General features: G+C 35.4%; 1 protein-coding gene and 1 long non-coding RNA gene across 9 annotated transcripts in view; one reads left to right on the forward strand and one right to left on the reverse strand.

Moving 5' to 3' along the window:
- Positions 1–15566, forward strand: part of LOC138175067 (uncharacterized) — a 36926-nt gene extending 21360 nt beyond the window's left edge. Inside the window, exons 2-3 of the long non-coding RNA XR_011171863.1 lie at positions 10302–10425; positions 15000–15566. This is a non-coding gene — a long non-coding RNA (uncharacterized lncRNA). The remainder of the gene's footprint in view (positions 1–10301; positions 10426–14999) is intronic.
- Positions 1–17425, reverse strand: part of SCLT1 (sodium channel and clathrin linker 1) — a 286904-nt gene that overhangs the window by 103486 nt on the left and 165993 nt on the right. For 6 of the 8 annotated variants that reach the window (XM_069105365.1, XM_069105360.1, XM_069105364.1 and 3 more), the window contains 4 exons: positions 15574–15648; positions 12102–12247; positions 7627–7819; positions 3740–3936 (listed from right to left, as the gene is read on the reverse strand). In XM_069105365.1, the coding sequence (XP_068961466.1) occupies positions 3740–3936; positions 7627–7819; positions 12102–12247; positions 15574–15648 (611 nt within the window). The remainder of the gene's footprint in view (positions 1–3739; positions 3937–7626; positions 7820–12101; positions 12248–15573; positions 15649–17425) is intronic. The other 2 variants (XM_069105363.1, XM_069105367.1) reach the window with 2 other exon arrangements.

Consider the following 17425-nt stretch of genomic DNA (forward strand, 5'->3'; position numbering starts at 1 on the left):
AAATGGTTGTTCACCTATGATATAAAATAGGATGGTGCTTTTCCTTTTAATATTTTTTTCCCCAAATTAAATCAGAGTTAATGCTGCTGTTTGGCTAATGTGAGTTTATATTTGAATTCTAAGTATTCAAGTTACACCACAAGTGCTCAATAGCAGGGCCTTTATGGTTTGCCTTTTAGCAGCATATATTGTCAAAATCAGAGGCCCACCAGCTCTTTAAAAGTTCTACTGCCATCCTGGCCCAATCCTCTATAGTACTATCCATGCATAATAGGGACCTTCCCTGAAAATGTTCCTCAATGGTATTTTCTTTGTTATCTGTAACACTGTAGGGGAAACTTCTCTGTGTCCTTCAGGGTACCTAGCAATGGTATAAATGGTTCTGTCTACATGACAGAACTGTCTTTGGGTCTTTTCTCTGAAGCCCAATAGTATCTGAAGTGAGGAAGTTTGTCTTCCATGGACATCTAGGTGTCAGTAGAGCAAACAACCTTGCTATAGAATGTGGATTCATGATCATTTCAGCATATTTCAGCCAGGAAAGGTCCTTCTGCAACATTTTTAATAGGAGAAACCTCAAACTTATTTTTTCAAATTTAAACCTTAACTTCTGTGTTGAATCACAATTTCCATTTGATAATGCACAAGTACATTAAATAACTCCTCTTCTGGGCGGCTAGGTGGCACAGTGAAAAGAGCACCGGCCCTGGAGTCAGGAGGACCTGAGTTCAAATCTGGCTTCAGACACTTAACACTTAGTAGCCATGTGGCCTTGGGCAAGTCACTTAACCCCAAATGCCCTGCCTTCCCCCTCCAAAAAGCAATCGATCAATCAATCAATCAATAAATAAATAACTCCTCTTCCCTTTGCCACCAAAGACTGTGAACTCATTTTCAAGTGTCTCACCTTTTCTAGATTTTTCAAGTATTTCCACATGTTCAAATGACTCTAACAATTCATAAAGAAAATTCTTAGTCCATGAGGTTTTTAAGTTCTTAATCTTAACAGATAAATTTAAGAGGGTCTATAACTTTGGATGAGAAAAATTTTCATCTTTCTTTTGACTGATCTCTGAGATTTAACATTTACTTCAATTATTTAAAAACATCATGAGCAGGAATTCATAGGCTTCGCCAGACTGCCAAAGGGGTCTATGGAAAAAAAGAAAGGTAAGAATCTCTGCCTTAGTGGATGGTCTTGGCCTGACTCTTACATATACTTTTCTACAGTCCCTCAATTCTCTTATTTTGATCTTCATGAAGTCTGCAACACCTCCTCATTAAAGGCATGTTTTAGTCCACATATCAGTAACCTCTTGTGGATATCAACTTCCACAAATTTAACAATATTTTTCATATATCATTCTCATATCTTCTAGCGATATTGCTCTAAAATGCCAAAATGTATCCATTCACTAAATAATCTGATCAATCCCAATAATGAAAATTAAAAACAGTAAAAACAATGTCAACATGCTATAAGCAAATTTTGACAATTATAAAATAAGTGGCATTCTCATACATCAGAACTAAAATTCTTATGTTGAAAATGTTTAAAATATGCTTTATATAATAATACAGAAATTGTTTCTTAAAAGACAAACAAAACAAACTAAAAACTTAGCACAATATTTAAACTCCTAAATAGAGAAAAGGAAACAAATTATCCTGGACAAGACTCAATCTGTAATACCATTACAATATCTAACTCATTCTAAGCCTACAGAATGATATAATGATCACTGTGTCCCACTTGGTTCCTTTTTATTTTAGATGAAAAGTTCTGAGTTCTGTGACAATCATTCAAAGTTCCCAAAGTTAGGTTATCTGTTTATTCTTATCATTATACTTATCTCTAATTAAACCCCGGCTTCATTGTGGTTTTAGCAAAATTCAGTTTATTGGAAATATTTCAGTAAAGAAACAGTAGATTTTGTTATAATGTCTGTGGATAGACAGGCATTGGGAAGGAAAGTTAGAGAAAGAATTGTCCTCTTCTTGGGCCTTCCCTTAGCCTGGGTTCCCCACTCAGGAAATGTCTAACAAGCCCACGACTCTTGCCCTCTCCATTCTCTGTCCCAGATCAGTCCTCCCCTTGCTCCTTAAAAAGTGTGCTAGAAATGTCATTCTTGCTCAAATCTCTGGAACTCAGGCCCTCAGAAAGTCTACCTCTGATTCTGAGACAGCTTCTTCCTTTTATATTTTTCTATTTCTATAAAGGAAATCACCATTTTTTTTTTAAAGTGACCAAATCTTACAACTTAGGAGTAAAATTTCTTTAGCCACTGATGATTTAGAGTGAGGAAAAACAAGGTAGGGGGATGATCCAGAATACTATTTCACTAGTCCAGATATGAGGTGATAAAAGCTTGAATTGAGTGGTAGCAGTATGAGATAATAAGACATATATAAGATAGATCAAGAAGACAGAAATAACAAGATTTAGCAATGGATTGACTAGTTGGGATGAAAGTTAGGAGTTATGGGTTCATTAAGGTTGGGGGGGCTAGGAAGAATGGTGATGTCCTTGACAATAAAAAAGAAGTTCAAAAAATCCTCAGAAGAGAGGAGATTTGGGGTACAAAGATAATTAGATATGTCTTGGTCATGTTAAGTTTGAAATGGCCACAAGCAAATCCAGTATGTGGTGCTCAAAAGGCAGTTGATAATGTGGGACTGGAGCTCAGTAGAGAGATTGGGACTGGAAATATCAATTTGGGAATCATGTGCAGAGATTATTGAATTTACTGGAGCTTATGAGCTCTCCAAGTGAGATAGCATGAAGAGAAATGCAAAGAGGAACCAGGACTGAGCCCTGAGAGATATCTACAATTAGTGGGCATGACATAAAGATCCAGTAAAGGAGACCGAGGAATAGTTGGACAAATGGGACAATAGTGGCCTAGGAGCAGTGTCACTGATACCTATAGAGGGCACAGTATCTAGGAATAGAGGGTGATCAACAGTGTCAAATTCTGTAGAGAGGTCAAGAAGGATGAAAAGGTCATTAAATATGGAAATTAAGAAATCACTGGTAACTTTAGAGAATAAAAAAGCTGGAAGCTAGATTGCAAAGGAGCTAAAAGAGAATAAGGGAAAAGGAAGAGGAGGTACTTAGAGTACACAACTTTCTCAAGGATTTTAGCCATGAAGTGGAAGAGAGACACGGGACTATAGCAGGTGAGACCATGTTATATTAAATGATTAAATTAAGTGATTAAATATTGATGCCACATTTTAAAATAAGTCACCTCAATGTCACATAAATTTTTTGAGATTATTATCATGGAGTTTTCTTTAAGAAAACAAAAAAGGCAAAAATAGGATTTTACTAAATTCATGGAAAGGAAGTGATTACACAACACCTAATAAATGATGAATTGCCATATTCTGCATTAATTAAAAACTGCCATTTAAACAATCATAAAGTTAATCATATAGTTCTTCCTTAACTGTGATGAAGTATCAATTAACTATCATAAGACAGCAAACAGGGGTAAGATTCTGAACCATGATTTCCAAAGAGATTAGGACATGTTGTTGAACATGCTGACAATTTACCAGAAGACAAAATGCTACTAAATGGTCTAGATTGCCTCCTATAATCATTATTTTCCAAAGTTCATAACCATATACATTTTCCAAAAGGAATTAAAAAGACTTTAAAAAATAGTTTAAAATACTCCCATAAACATGATCCAAGAATTGGAGGATCATCTAAAGGTAATATTGGACTTACTTTAAGTTGCTGATCTTCGTTTCTGCAGCTTCTGTAATCTTTTTTGTTTCATCTTTCCACTGGTTGGTTGCTTTCTGCTGAGCTACCAACAGACGTCTCAATTCAACAGTGGAATTATGATTACTATCTTCTAGCTCTCTCAAACGAATTTCATATCCATGTTCCTTTGCTGAAAATTCATGCTCCATTGTGCTGATCTAGTGAACAAAATGAATACACTGTTTCTGTTTTGATTTACTCTTCTTATCAATACAATGATCAACCATGTGACAAGTGGAGATAATCACTGTGCCATAGATATTTTTCAGTTCATGATAAGTTCATGAAATTAAACTATAAAATTTGTTTTACTTGCTAAATTCCATAAAATTAATCCAAAAAAGATATAAGGCTAAATTGATGAAATTTAAAATTCTTATATATTTTGATCTTTCAATTCAAAAAATTCTATAAATACTTGTTAAGTGCCTACTATGTATCATGAAAGATGATTAAGGAGCCATCTAGAGGCCTACATACTTATAGAAATAATAAAACATTCACAAAGAACTGTTATGTAAGCTAGAACATGATCTATGCATAAAAGTGGCATGGAAAAAGTGTTATAGAGGAGTTAATGTGGTAAATAGAAATTTCTTCTACCTAGGGCATAAGGAAAGGCTTCGTAGAGAAGGTTACATTTTTCCTTAGCTTTGAAATATAGGTACAATTACAATGGATAGGAGAATGGATCGGGTAGGTAAAGTGGAGGTTATAGAATACACAAATGCACAGACAGGAAAATGGGGGGAATGGGACATTGTGAGTATGAATTACAAAAAATAGACCAGTATTATACATAGTTGAAAATGTGAAGAGGAATAAGATGAAGCAAGGCTAGAAAGGATGGGTAGAACTAGATTAGGAAGACCTTGGATACTAATGCATTTGGAGTTTTGTAGGTAATGGGGAGTCACTGAAGTTTGAAGTGACATGCTCAGAACTGTACACGGTGAAAATTACTATGATCTGGACAGAAGGACAGAATGGTCACTATGAATACTGAAGGGAGAGTTGAGGTAAATGTCAACAGTTATCTAGACAAAATGGTAGAAAAAGACAAAATTTGGAATTTGAATAGGAGGCCTGTGGTGGTGCACACAGGCCTAAAATGAGGATGGACAGGGAGGAATAAGCATGGGTTTCATCCAAGGGTGCCAGTATTGATACCAGGGCCTGGGGCTTAAGCCTACAATGAGCAAAGAGGCAAGAAAAGGAGCATTCTGGATAGTTTAAAGCTCCTAGACAACGAAGGCTGAGCAAGGCTTTTAAAGATCAGTTTGTTTGGAGGAACAGCTAGGATGTTGGAGTATGAGCAAACAGTGAAGTTCAGTTCCCCCCCTACAGTGGGTCATTTTTCTAGCCATTGATTAAAGATCTAACCCATAGAAAGGTGAACAGGGAAGAAGTTGTGAAGCAGGGATGGGTTAGAATATTAAAATTCAGTGCTCAGCACTCTGAGCTATGCCAGCAGTTTGGATTTCCAGAGATAGGGATTTAGAACTTAGTCTAGGTTAGCAATATATTGTGTCTTCTATGGGCCAGGAACATGGATCCAATACCCAGAGCTCAGGGCTACACCAATGTTGCTGAGAAACCCAGAGTAGATAGCTGGAAAAATAGCCAAAAAAAAGGATTAAGTTGTTGTGAGGTCAGATATGCCCAGGACACAGACACAGAAGTAGAGAATGGCTCTAAAATACCTACAGAGATAGCCTGAGATTAAAAAAAAAAACTTTCTCAAAACAATCAATGACAATTTCTAGGAGAAATGATGAAAACATTTATGAATGAAGTTGGAATGATGGAGAGGGGAGTTGAAAGAGAGATAAAAGCCATGGAGGAGAGTCTGGGAGGGAGGATTAACAGCTTGGTACAAGAGGTACAGGGCCTTACCCAAGTAGAGGACTCCCTGGGTATTGGAAGAGACAAGAGAGAGAGTAGTGACTTCATGAAACAAGAAATATTAAAATGGAGTCGGGGGATTAGGAAAGTGGAGAACTATGTAGGGTGTCTCTTTAGAAATAACTGATACTAGAAGGCATATCAAGGAAAGATAGTTTAAGAATCATTGGACTATCTGAGAGCAATAGCCAAAAGAAGAGAACGGGCATCATCATTCAGGAGGTCATGAAATAAAACTGTCCAGGTATTTTAGAACCAGGGGGCAAAGTGAAAATATAGGGACTGCACCAGTCACTTCCTAAAGAAAGCCCCAAGGAAATCCCAGAAATGTCATGGCTGAAATCCAAAGCTTCTAGGTTGAGGGGACAATACTGCAGGCAGCTGAAGAAAAGGCATTTGAATACCAAGCAGGAATACGAACACACAAAATTTAGCAGCTGCATCTATAAAAGAGTGGAAACTAGAAAATATTATATTCTGGAGGACAGAAAAATATGAACCAAGAACAATTTAGTGTGGTCCTATAGGGGGAAAAAAGATCTTTAATGAAGTAGAGGACTTCTAAGCATTCCTAGCAAAGGGACCTGGTAAAGAAATTTTAAATTGCCAACACGAAAGTGGGGAGAAACATAAAAAGATAAATACAATTGAAAAATCAGAAAATATTTTATAAATCTTAGCTGTATGCATTCTAATGAAGAAGGATAGAGGGATGAAACCAGAATCCTCTGAGAACCATTAATGTCAGCTAAGATTGCAGAAGGAGTTGAATAAGGTAAAGGACCTGGGAGTAATTTTTATTATGTTTTAATGATCTTAAAAGAAGAAAGGCAAGGGAGAAAGGAAAAAGGGGAGGAATTTAGAGGAACTTATTTCACAGAACCTGGGAGTACAAGTAGAAGTCTGTACAAAAATGGAAGGGATGGGGAAAACAAGTCACTTGAACCTCACTTTGAACTAATGTAGATTGAAGTGAGCAGCACCAGTAAAATAACTGGTATAACAACAACATTGCAAAAAAAAAAAATGAGCAATTGTAAAGAACTAAAGAACTCTGACCAATCCAATGATCAATAATGATTCATGAGGACCAATAATTTAGAATGCTGACTACTATTTCCTGACAAAGAAGTGATGGACTAGGTATGCAGACTAAAACATTCATCTTTAGAAATGGCCAATGTGGTAATGTGTTTTGCTTAACCATGGGTGTTCATTCCAGTGGTTTTATTTTTCCTTTTTAAGGGAGGGAGATAGAGGCAGGAGAGGAGAGAGGATTGGTAATTGGGTAAAAAAAAAAAGGGGGGGTGGAGAGAGAGAGAGAAGTCACTTTATTGCTTTTAAGCATTATGCAAAAGAATCAGTGGCAACCACACTGGAAGGACCTGCTGGAACCAAACTGATTCTCAGAGTTATCAAGTAGAGCACCTACTATAAAGTCTGTTTCAGAGTGATTCTCTCTCAGAGAATGCTACTGAGGAAGAAGTGAGAACAACAGCCTTAGAGTTATCTAATATACTACCTTCAAAGCATTGCTTCCATTGCTTTGTCAAAAATGTCAAGTTGCAGGGGCATCCAGGTGGTGCAGTGAGTAAGAGCACCGGCCCCAGAGTCGGGATGACCTGGGATCAAATCCGGGCCCTGATACTTAGTACCACACACAGAAATAACTGGCCGTGTAACCCTGAGCAAGTTACTTAACCCCAATTGCTTTAAAAAAAAATGTCAAGTTGCTTCATGCTTAGAAAGTAATTTTTTTTGTGGAAAGTGAAAGAAATCATATTCAAGGATGCCTGACCTGTTAACTTTCTGAATTATGATCAGTGTTTTCTGATGGAGAGAAAGAAGAAGAGAGCTTCTAAAATTGTTTGCTACCCTTCTAAATATTCCCTCTACTAGAATTTTCACTGGCAGACATAGATCCAAAGAGGTCTTGATGGTACCTGTAATTTGGCTTTTTGTTGAGCCTCCAAAGCAATTTTTCTCAAATCTTCAGTGTCTTTTTGCAACTGTTCATTTTCTTGCTGAAGTTTCAGCCTTTGTTCACTGATAGTGCCACAGTTCTTTCTTTCAGACTCTAAAACACTCTGAAGCTTTTTAATCCTTTCCTGGCTACGTGACATCTCTTCTTCAGAACTGATAGAAAACAAAACATCCCACTTAATGATCTGCTATAAAAGTCCACATTTTACAGTGTTTTATTTTCCCTTTCTGGAGTCATTTAATTATAATTCACAATTATACTCTGTATTTTAAAAAGAGTTTGTTATAGTAGGTGTGTTCTATGTAAAACAGAAGAAAAGAAAAGCAGCTAAATTAAACTACCTACTCATCTTTAATAACTAGTTTGCAATCTTTCAAATTCTGAATGTTAAATTTAAGAGAATGGATATACTATACATGAAATTCATTGGGCAAGGAGGATTAAATGGGGAGAAATCCTAGGTGACAGTAAATGGGGTAAGTTCAATGGAGCAATATTCAAACTTCTTTTATCACTGAATTCAGTTACAGGAAAATATGCTCGCTGATCACATTCATATATTATAGTGAAGGATAAATTTTTGCATTGTCCCCATGAGGTTTGACTGAGTTTTTATGAAGTTGTAATAGTGTAATTATAAATACAATCAGGTTTCCTGGATTTTGGAAAATGTTTTAATGGGTAGGAGAACCCATTAAAATACGAGAGAAACGTGCAAAAGTTCCTCTTCTCTAAATGCACTAAGAACTACATAAAAATTTCCCTTTTTATTGACATATTGTAATTTCCACATAATACAATTGCTATAACATTCCAGAATTGTTTTTTACCAGCCCTGCTTACATTATGAACCACAATTAATGCTGTTAAATGGAAACAGACTTTAAATGGAGTCTATGATTCTGCTCCTTTGGCTATAAGAGTAACCATGGATAGGAATTGGAGGGTGAGCATGTGGTGTGCAGATGACAGCTGAGATTATGATGACCTCAGAGAGCTACAGGTTGAAAGTCACTTGCAACAAAAGAAATTCATATGGAGAATGAGAGTGTTTGAAAATACACCAACATCAGTTCCATATAAGTGGTTAGGACAATAATGGGGAGTAAGAAAGCCTAGGGATAGGCAAAATGGTTCTACTGGTTTTATAGTGTGGCTGTCACTTGTATACCTAAATTTGTTCTTAGAGATTCCCTGTGGGCTTCTGCCAGATTGCACTGAGATTTTCCAAGGCATAAATCTAGAGATCTGCTAATTCTAACATATACATTACTTGGAGAAGATCTTAAATGAACCGTTGGCAGAAGTGTGGAGGACTTTATGAGCAAATCTAAAAGAACAACAGCTCAGCCTTGGGAAGCAGGAGAGCCGATTTTATTCTCTCTTATGTCTGTGCTTTGTTCCTGCCAAGCCACATACCATGTTTAAAATAATCTTAAACTAATTCTTCTGTGTTTAGACAAGCTACTGCTGAATAAATAGTATTACTGCTGTTCCCTATTTCTAAAACCATGTTTCCCATCTTTTGGTAGGGGGGAAATCTAAAAGCATTTTAATCAATGTGTCTGGCTTGCTGCTTTTTATAAAGGTCTTCTTTTGGTGTATATGGATTTCAGTATTTTTTGTTATATTTCACTTTTACACTTCTTTTAATAGTTTTAATATATATTAGCAAAACCTCTAACTTCAGCAAATAAAGATAGTTTAACTGTAAGGAAGATCAATACGTACTTTAAAATTAGGTCTCTACATAAACTTTGAATAGATTATTGTTTTACATGATTTTAAAATGAGTCACTGCTCTTTACTGGAAGATAATAAGGATTTCTATATTATTTTTAAAATGTATAATCTTTAAAAATACCCATGATTTTTTAGCTTGCATATAATAAAAGTCTACTCCACTCCCTAAAAAATGATAATTTGCCCAAAAATAGAAACATCTATCTAAATCTATTTTAGAAGAATCACTTTACTATACCTGTAAGATTGACAAAAACACTTTAGTATACACAAAAAGTAGACCAGATTTAGGATATCATCGTTATACACACCCCACAATCTATAAGAAAACTCTATATGCCAATTCAGGTAGATACCTGTTCTGCCCTTTAGAGTCTTTCTGGAGCTTCCTGGGTCATTAAGAGGTCACTGAATGGGTCAGAGACAGGACTTTAACCTGGAGAGGTCTTTCTGATTCTGAGGCTGACATCTTCTGTATGATGCCAAGACACCTCTTTAGATATACTTATTAGTATAAAATTCAAGATATGTGGTAATTATTTCTCTATGGTTCATTATGAAGGTGAAGAATAGCAATTTGGTTCAATAACTTGAAATGAAAAACTTTTATGTCATACAGCTCCTGATGGCAACAAAAATCCTTTAAATAAGTTTAGAATGTATATAAAACAGAAATAAGTCTAGGGATTCAATTTTAAGTCTTCATCTTTAACACAAGATGTTATGCATTAATAAGGATAATGGCAAGTTTTTTTAGTACTATAGGCTGCCTATTGTGCATAAATGGATTGTATTTCCAAATTACATATACAAATCAATTATATGGAACTCAGAACTGATCTCAGAAACAATAGGATTCAAAGTTGTCATGTTCTCATTGTTGCTTTTCAGATGTGTCTGCCTCTTCATGATCCTGTATGGAGTTTTTCTGGCAAAGATACTGGAGTGGTTTATCATTTCCTTCTCCAATTGATTAGGCAAACAGAGGTTAAGTGACTTACCTGGGGTCACACAGGTGAGTGTCTGAGGTTGGATTTGAACTCAGGTCTTCCTGACTCTAGGTCCAGCACTTTATCTACTGAATCACCTAGCTTCTCTATGTTCTGATTAGTTAAACAAAACCTCTATACCCTATAGATGGCTGAATATAGGAATAATACTATGGAACCTAATCTATGCCAGTACCAATGTTTCTACGGGAAGACACATTCACAGTTCCAACTTAGTATCTCCCTTTCACCAAATCTGAAAAATGGTTTTTAGAGTTAGAATTCCCCTTCTTCCAAGCCACTGCTAATTACATGGTCTGAAGGAGGAACTCTAAAAGATAGAGATGAAGGGCAGGAATCAGAGCTTGAAAGATTCCTCAGACATCTCTTTCTTCTCTTTCTGAGTCTAGGGATTGATTTCCTTGTTTCCTTTTCAAATAATTGGGCTCCCTCCTGCTATTCTCTTCCCTCCTTCCTTGTTTTTCCCCCTTCCATTAATGAAGAAACATTTACTAAGTCCTAACATGTGGAAGGCATGCTACTGCCAATAAAATGAAAATGTAACCTTCACTTCTTAGAATCCCAAATTTCATTTAAAGTTTAGTAACTTTCTACATCTATTAAGGCTACCACTGCTCTTCCAGTTTCTCTGGTTTGTGAATTAGAGGCTTCCTCTACCCTTAGTTCTCCTTCATACCACATATCTAATGAATAGTCAAATCCTGTCATTCTATTCCACAGTATCTGCCACATTCATCTCCTTTCCACTACACAGCTATCACTCTAGGTTAATCTCTCATTGCCTCTTGCCTGGATGATTGCAATAACCTCCCAATTAGTCTTCCTCCCTCAAGTCTCTCCCTTTTACTATCTATTCTCCATTTAGCTGCTAAAGTCATTCTCCTAAAGCACACATCTGACCATGTCACTCAATAAACTCCCATAGCTCCCTATTACCTCTACAGTTAAATAAAAATTATTTTATTAGTATGTTAAGCCTTTTGTAACATGACTGAAACCACCTTTCTAGCCTTATGATACATTATTATTTTACACGTACTTTTTGGTCCAAACAAATTGGTACTCTTGCTACTCTTCAAAAATGGCATTCCATTTCCAGTTTCTGTGCCCTGACATAGGCTATCCTCCGCTCTTGAAATGTAACATCCACCTCTTAGAATAACAAGTTTCAGTGAAAACTTAGCTCAAAATGCCACCTCCTAACCTTCCAATTGCTGGTGTCTTCCCACACTAAAATACTTTATACTGATTTTGTAAATGTTTGCTATATACTTATTCTGTTCATATTTTCGTATATACATATTATCTCCCTCTATAAAACATGATCTCCTCGAATATAGGGTATTTTAAATTTATTTTTATGCTTGTATCTCCAGTACTTATCAGAGGACCTGGCATAGTGATCATGTTCTCCATGACAAATTAATTATCAGTAGCAATTATGAAAAAAAAATTGTTGGTCCAAAAGCATTTGATTACTGGCATTACTATAACAGAAAAAGATTTAGAACTTACAAAATTATGCCTATACAGAAATCTCTCCAAATTTGGACATAGTTAGAATTTTATTAATCAAAAAAAAAAACTTAAAACAAAAGATTACCAGAAAACTCACTATACCACATAATCAAGATTTTGGAAATACGGAATTATTATGACATATATGTAGATTATTGCTTACCTTATCTCAAGTTGTTTAATTCTGTTTTGTGCTGCCTTAAGTCTTAACTGAAGATCATCTTTGTTACGTTCTGCAATTAAGCACCTTTGGTGCATTTCTTCTAGTTTCCTATAATCATCTTCATTTCCTCTGTGTTCTCGGTAAACCTAGATTATAAAATAGCAGTATTTTTCAGTAAAAGGGACTTTAGAGACAATCTACTGTAACACATTTTACAAAGGAGGAAACTGAAGCTCTAAAGGTGAAGTGACTCATCCAGCATTGAAAAAAGCAGTCAAGACTCAAACTCAGTTCCTATAAACTTCAAATCCAGTGATCTTGACACTATACTGTTATAGAAGAAGTATGTGAAACTTCCTGTAAAAGTTATATAGTATTAAGCCTTAAAGGCAATCAAGGATATACTAACTACAGTGGTGGTTTCTGAATTTTTCAAACGAGGGTCTTTCATTAACACTAAAATAAATGAGAGACCCCATCATGACTGGAGTTGTCCTATTAGTATGCATTGATTAAAAATACATGACAAAACCTTTTATGAATTCAATATTTATAAAGAATTTGTATTTTATTAATTATAAGAATACCTACATTTAAAAATTAGTAATGCAAACATATATGAGATATATTGTATATTCAGTATATGGAAGCTATATTTGCATACTTCTTGCAATATAACGCTGAGGTCTGTGGGTCAACAGATAGGAAACCCACTGGACAGCAGTACATCTCAGATGATAGGGCTTCAATCCCTAATCATAGTAGCAATATGGTTTTTAAAAAAACGTGATTTCATTAGGGGGTTGTATGGCCTTTAGTTTTTTCAAATCTTTCATTATTAGGAAAACCAAAGCAATAAGCTACCCAAAGTTGATTTCAGGGTGAAGGGCTTTACTCTCTCAGAGATGCATTTTTAGAGATCTTACAAGGATTAAATTTAGCATACAGTTTTCTTTAAAGCAATTGGGGTTAAGTAGCTTGCCCAACGTTACACAACTAGTTTTTTTTTTGTGTGTGTTAAGTATCAGAGGCTGGAACCGATCCCAGGTCCTCCTGACTCTGGGGCTGGCGCTCTTACTCACTGTGCCACCTAGCTGCCCCTAGCATACAGTTCTTGATGAGCTAATAGTTAATAACCTTGAAGCCAACATACTGCTCATAAGCCTATTTACACACTTAGCTCAGGCAGTCAAATGGATGATAAATACAGTTTATTACCAGGCCTATTGGAGAAGCATTTCCAGCTTAGTAGAATCTGTTAAGTTTTCCCCTGGAATATCATAGCAAGATACTATCAATGATCAGGTTAATATTTTTTTACATAGGCAAAATGGAATACTGAAGGCTGAAACTGAAGAAATTATCACCAGTGACAGGCCTATATGCCCAAAGAAGGGAACCCTAAAAGAATTCTAATATCACTATTCTGATTCTAATTAATCTAATACCATTATATTACAATATATAAGCTAGTTACATATAGTAGAATATCAGAATAAATATATGGGAAAAATTCACCTTCAAATTCCCTTAAATCGCTCATAAAATACAGTACAGCAGTTTTAGACAGAAAGGGGCTAGGATCTTTTTAAAAGTAGGCAATTAGAGAGCAGATGGATCCGAGAGATGGTTACTATGGAAACATCTAAATGTAAATTTTATTTTTCATTATATCCAGCTAAGCTAGGAGCAGGAAACTAGGCTTCTAGTGAATATAAGAAAACAGACACAGGTAAAGATTTAGCTCATAATAAAATTAATAATTTAGGAAAAATATTTTTGAAAGGGTTTCCTATATAAACATGATTATATTACAAAGTGATCATGTTACCATACAATAGTTTCTTCTTCCTACTTCACTGTGAGGCATGATAGGACAAAAAGAAGTAAAAGAAAACAAAACAGGGATCTTCTAGGTCAACAGGAATACTAAGAAGGTCAAGTAGAACTAAACCACTAATTCATTCTACAAGCCTAAACAGAATGAATAGACTGTGGATATGATGAATAGAAGATTCTAGAATCATATTTGCATGAATATTTACATTAGGAAGTAAGACCCACTTAGGATATTCCAGATTCACATCTCCCAGTCTCCCATCTCATGCTGATCTACAGAATCAGCTAGATTATGTAGATATTTTCTCTCTCTCTCTCTCTCTACTGAGGGATAATAACAGAACCTACTTTAAAGTATTCTTGAAAAAATCAAATGTACTATACTCCAAATTTAGATCTGGAAGAAACCTTAAAGATAGGTGAGGCCCCAGAGATACGAAGTACTTTCCTTGTCCAGTGGTCACATGGGTAATCAGAAGTAAAGCCAAGATGTGAATCCAGGGCTATTCCTACTATACTATGCTCTCTCAACTAAGAAATGTTAGCTAAAAATTCTTAATAGTTTTAAAGATGTCTCCTGAGCTGATAATCAAGTTATTATTGAGGAAACTAAAATGATATGCTCTCATGAAAGTATTTTTTATTTCCCTGGTTGAGGAAAGCACAAAAAGTATCACCTGATATTAAAAACAAAATGATTTTTTATTAGTATGGCTCAAAGCTGTTCTCATGCATAAATGAAATATCATGGCCATTGACAGCCTTCCTTTCAGAAACAAGACTTTTCTATATTCTGAGATCCCGTGCTCAGTTGTTTCTTGAAATTATCTTTCATTCTAAAATTGGAGATAACTTTCATTTTTTTTCCTTCTCTTTGATCAGTCTGGCATAGTGTCCAGGACATAATGAGCACTCAATAAATTCTTGTTTATCGGCTGATTGTTTAAAAAAGTTAAGTACCCCTATAGAAATGACATTTTTATATTCACAACAAATTATAAAAGGTTTATTTCTGAGTCTTTTCTAACAACAGTTCTGTTTCTGCTTTTGTTTTCTTAGAAAGGTGAGAAAATGAATGTGTGTATAATAAGGAGACCCAACCTCAAGTAGAAAAGAGTGAGAGCCATGGCCACTGAAAACAAACTGAAGGCCTTCATCTAAGACAGACTTTTAGGATTTCATTTAAGTGCTTTGTGATAAGTATTTTTATAAGAAAATTTCTTGCTTTTTAGTAAAAATAAAAAGTTATCAATTCCAATCAATTTTATTGCCTTAAGATTTTTATGTGGGTTTGACATAAAAGGAAGTTTATTTGAGTTAAACATAATAACTGAATATTATTCTGCTGATCTGATTATACCCATATAAGCAAATATATACTTCATATGGTTATATTTAGGCATAAAATGTGCTAATTTAGCAAAGTACATAATTTAAAAGAATGTTTAAAGATCTTGCCACATGTGACAAGAAACGTATCTTGGCTAATACTGTCTAACTAATATTTAATACAAATTTGGAATGCTTTTGAATGGAAGAAAGGCAATCATTAAGGGTTATAACTAATAGACGTTTTGGAATACACTAATGAATTCAGATAATGACTGAACAGTTGCAGTTGTGCTGTTTTTACCTTTTCTAGTTCTTCTTCCACTGCTCGCTTTTCTCTAATGACCTGTTCAATTTGGCCCTGTTTGTCTCCACATTCCTATAAAATGGACAAATAAATATTTATGAAAAGCTATATACCAAAGAGATATGTCCACCAAAAGCAATAGATACTGGTTAAAAAGGACTTCCTGCACAGGGTTCAAGTGAAAGAAGGAATTCCCTCAGAGCCTTCAAGATGCTCTTAATGTTGATTGTGCTCACAGTGCCAAGCACTAAAACACTACGGGTCATTTTCAGTGAAATCCCTAACAAACCAAAAGAGATTTATCCATCAATCTACAGTGGTCAAACAAAAATATGGAAAGTTTCTACTTTCCATAGTTTAAATCTGAACAAATAGCCTATGAAGTTAGTTCATATTTGGACTGATAACATGATTAGATGGGTAATTATTTGATCAAAGAATTGAACAGAGGAAATAAAGTGGGTAGTATTTACAATAATCACAAGTTACTCTAACACAAAATGGAATGTTTTTTTTAAAAGACCAGTATTCTTTGGGTGATCCTATAAATTATGAATTGTGAAATAATTAATCTCTCAAAAGAATCAAAATGTAGATGACCCAGAGGGCAGTGAAAACCAGAAGTAAGGCTCCAATGTAACTTGAATGATGATGGTTTCATATTTTTTTTTCCTTTTTCCCACCCAGAATTTACTTATTTATTTTTACTTTTCAACATTCATATCCACAAGATTTTGAGTTCCAAATTTTCTCCCCATGTCTCCCTTACCCCACACCCCAAGATGGCAAGCATACTGATTACTCCTTCCCCTAGTGTGCCCTCTCTTCTATCTCCCCATCCCTCTTTACCCCATACTTTGTTGTAGGGCAAAATGGATTTCTATACCCCATTGCCTGTATATCTTATTTCCTGGTTGCATGTAAAAACAATTTTCTAACATTTGTTCTTAAAATTTTTGAGTTCCAGATGCTCTCCCTTTTCCCCTCCTCACCCACCCCCATTGAGAAGACAAACTATTCAACATAGGTTATACGTGTGCAGTTATGCAAAACATTTCCATAGTAGTTATATAGTGAAAGATTAACTATATTTCCCTCCATCCTATCCTCTCTCCATTTATTCTATTTTCTCCTTTGACCTTGTCCTTTTTTTTTCAAGTTGAACTTTTTTTTAATCAAATACTTTATTAACTTCTAGTTTACATCATTCATTTCCGCAAGATTTTGACTTACAAATTTTCTCCCCATTCTTCCCCTACCCACCACCCCAAAATTGAGATCCCACTGGATATCCCCTCCTCCAATCTGCTCTTTCATACCCCCTCTGACTTTCCAGTAGGGAACAGTGGATCTCTATGTGCTAGTGCCTGTATGTCTTATTTCCTAGTTACATGTAAAATAATATTAATAATAGTGTATATATATATATATATATATTTTAAACATTTGATATTAAAACTTTGAATTCCAGATTCATTCCCTTCCTCCCTTGTCACTCACCCTTACTGGGGAGATAAAGAATTCAGTATAGGTTGTACATGTGTAGCTATGCAAAACATTTCCATAGTGGATATATAGTAAAAGACTGACTATTTTTCCCTCCCTCCGATCCCACCTCCTACTTGTTCTATTCTCTACTTTGATCCTGTACCTTTTCAAAAGTGGGTGCTTCCAAATTCCCTCCCCCCCAGCCTGCCCTCCATTCCGTCATCCCCCCTTCTCATCCCATTCCCCCTTACTCTCCTGTACGGTGAGATACCTATTTAGTGTGTATGTAATTCCCTCCCTAAGCCAAATTCAATGAGAATAAGGTTGACCCATTACCTTTTACCTTCCTGTTCTTCCCCTT

The sequence above is a fragment of the Petaurus breviceps genome, unplaced genomic scaffold, assembly GCF_028583685.1.
Source record: "Petaurus breviceps papuanus isolate PSGF00001 unplaced genomic scaffold, PetGlider_PUasm1.0 76, whole genome shotgun sequence".
Classification (NCBI taxonomy): Eukaryota; Metazoa; Chordata; class Mammalia; order Diprotodontia; family Petauridae; genus Petaurus; species Petaurus breviceps.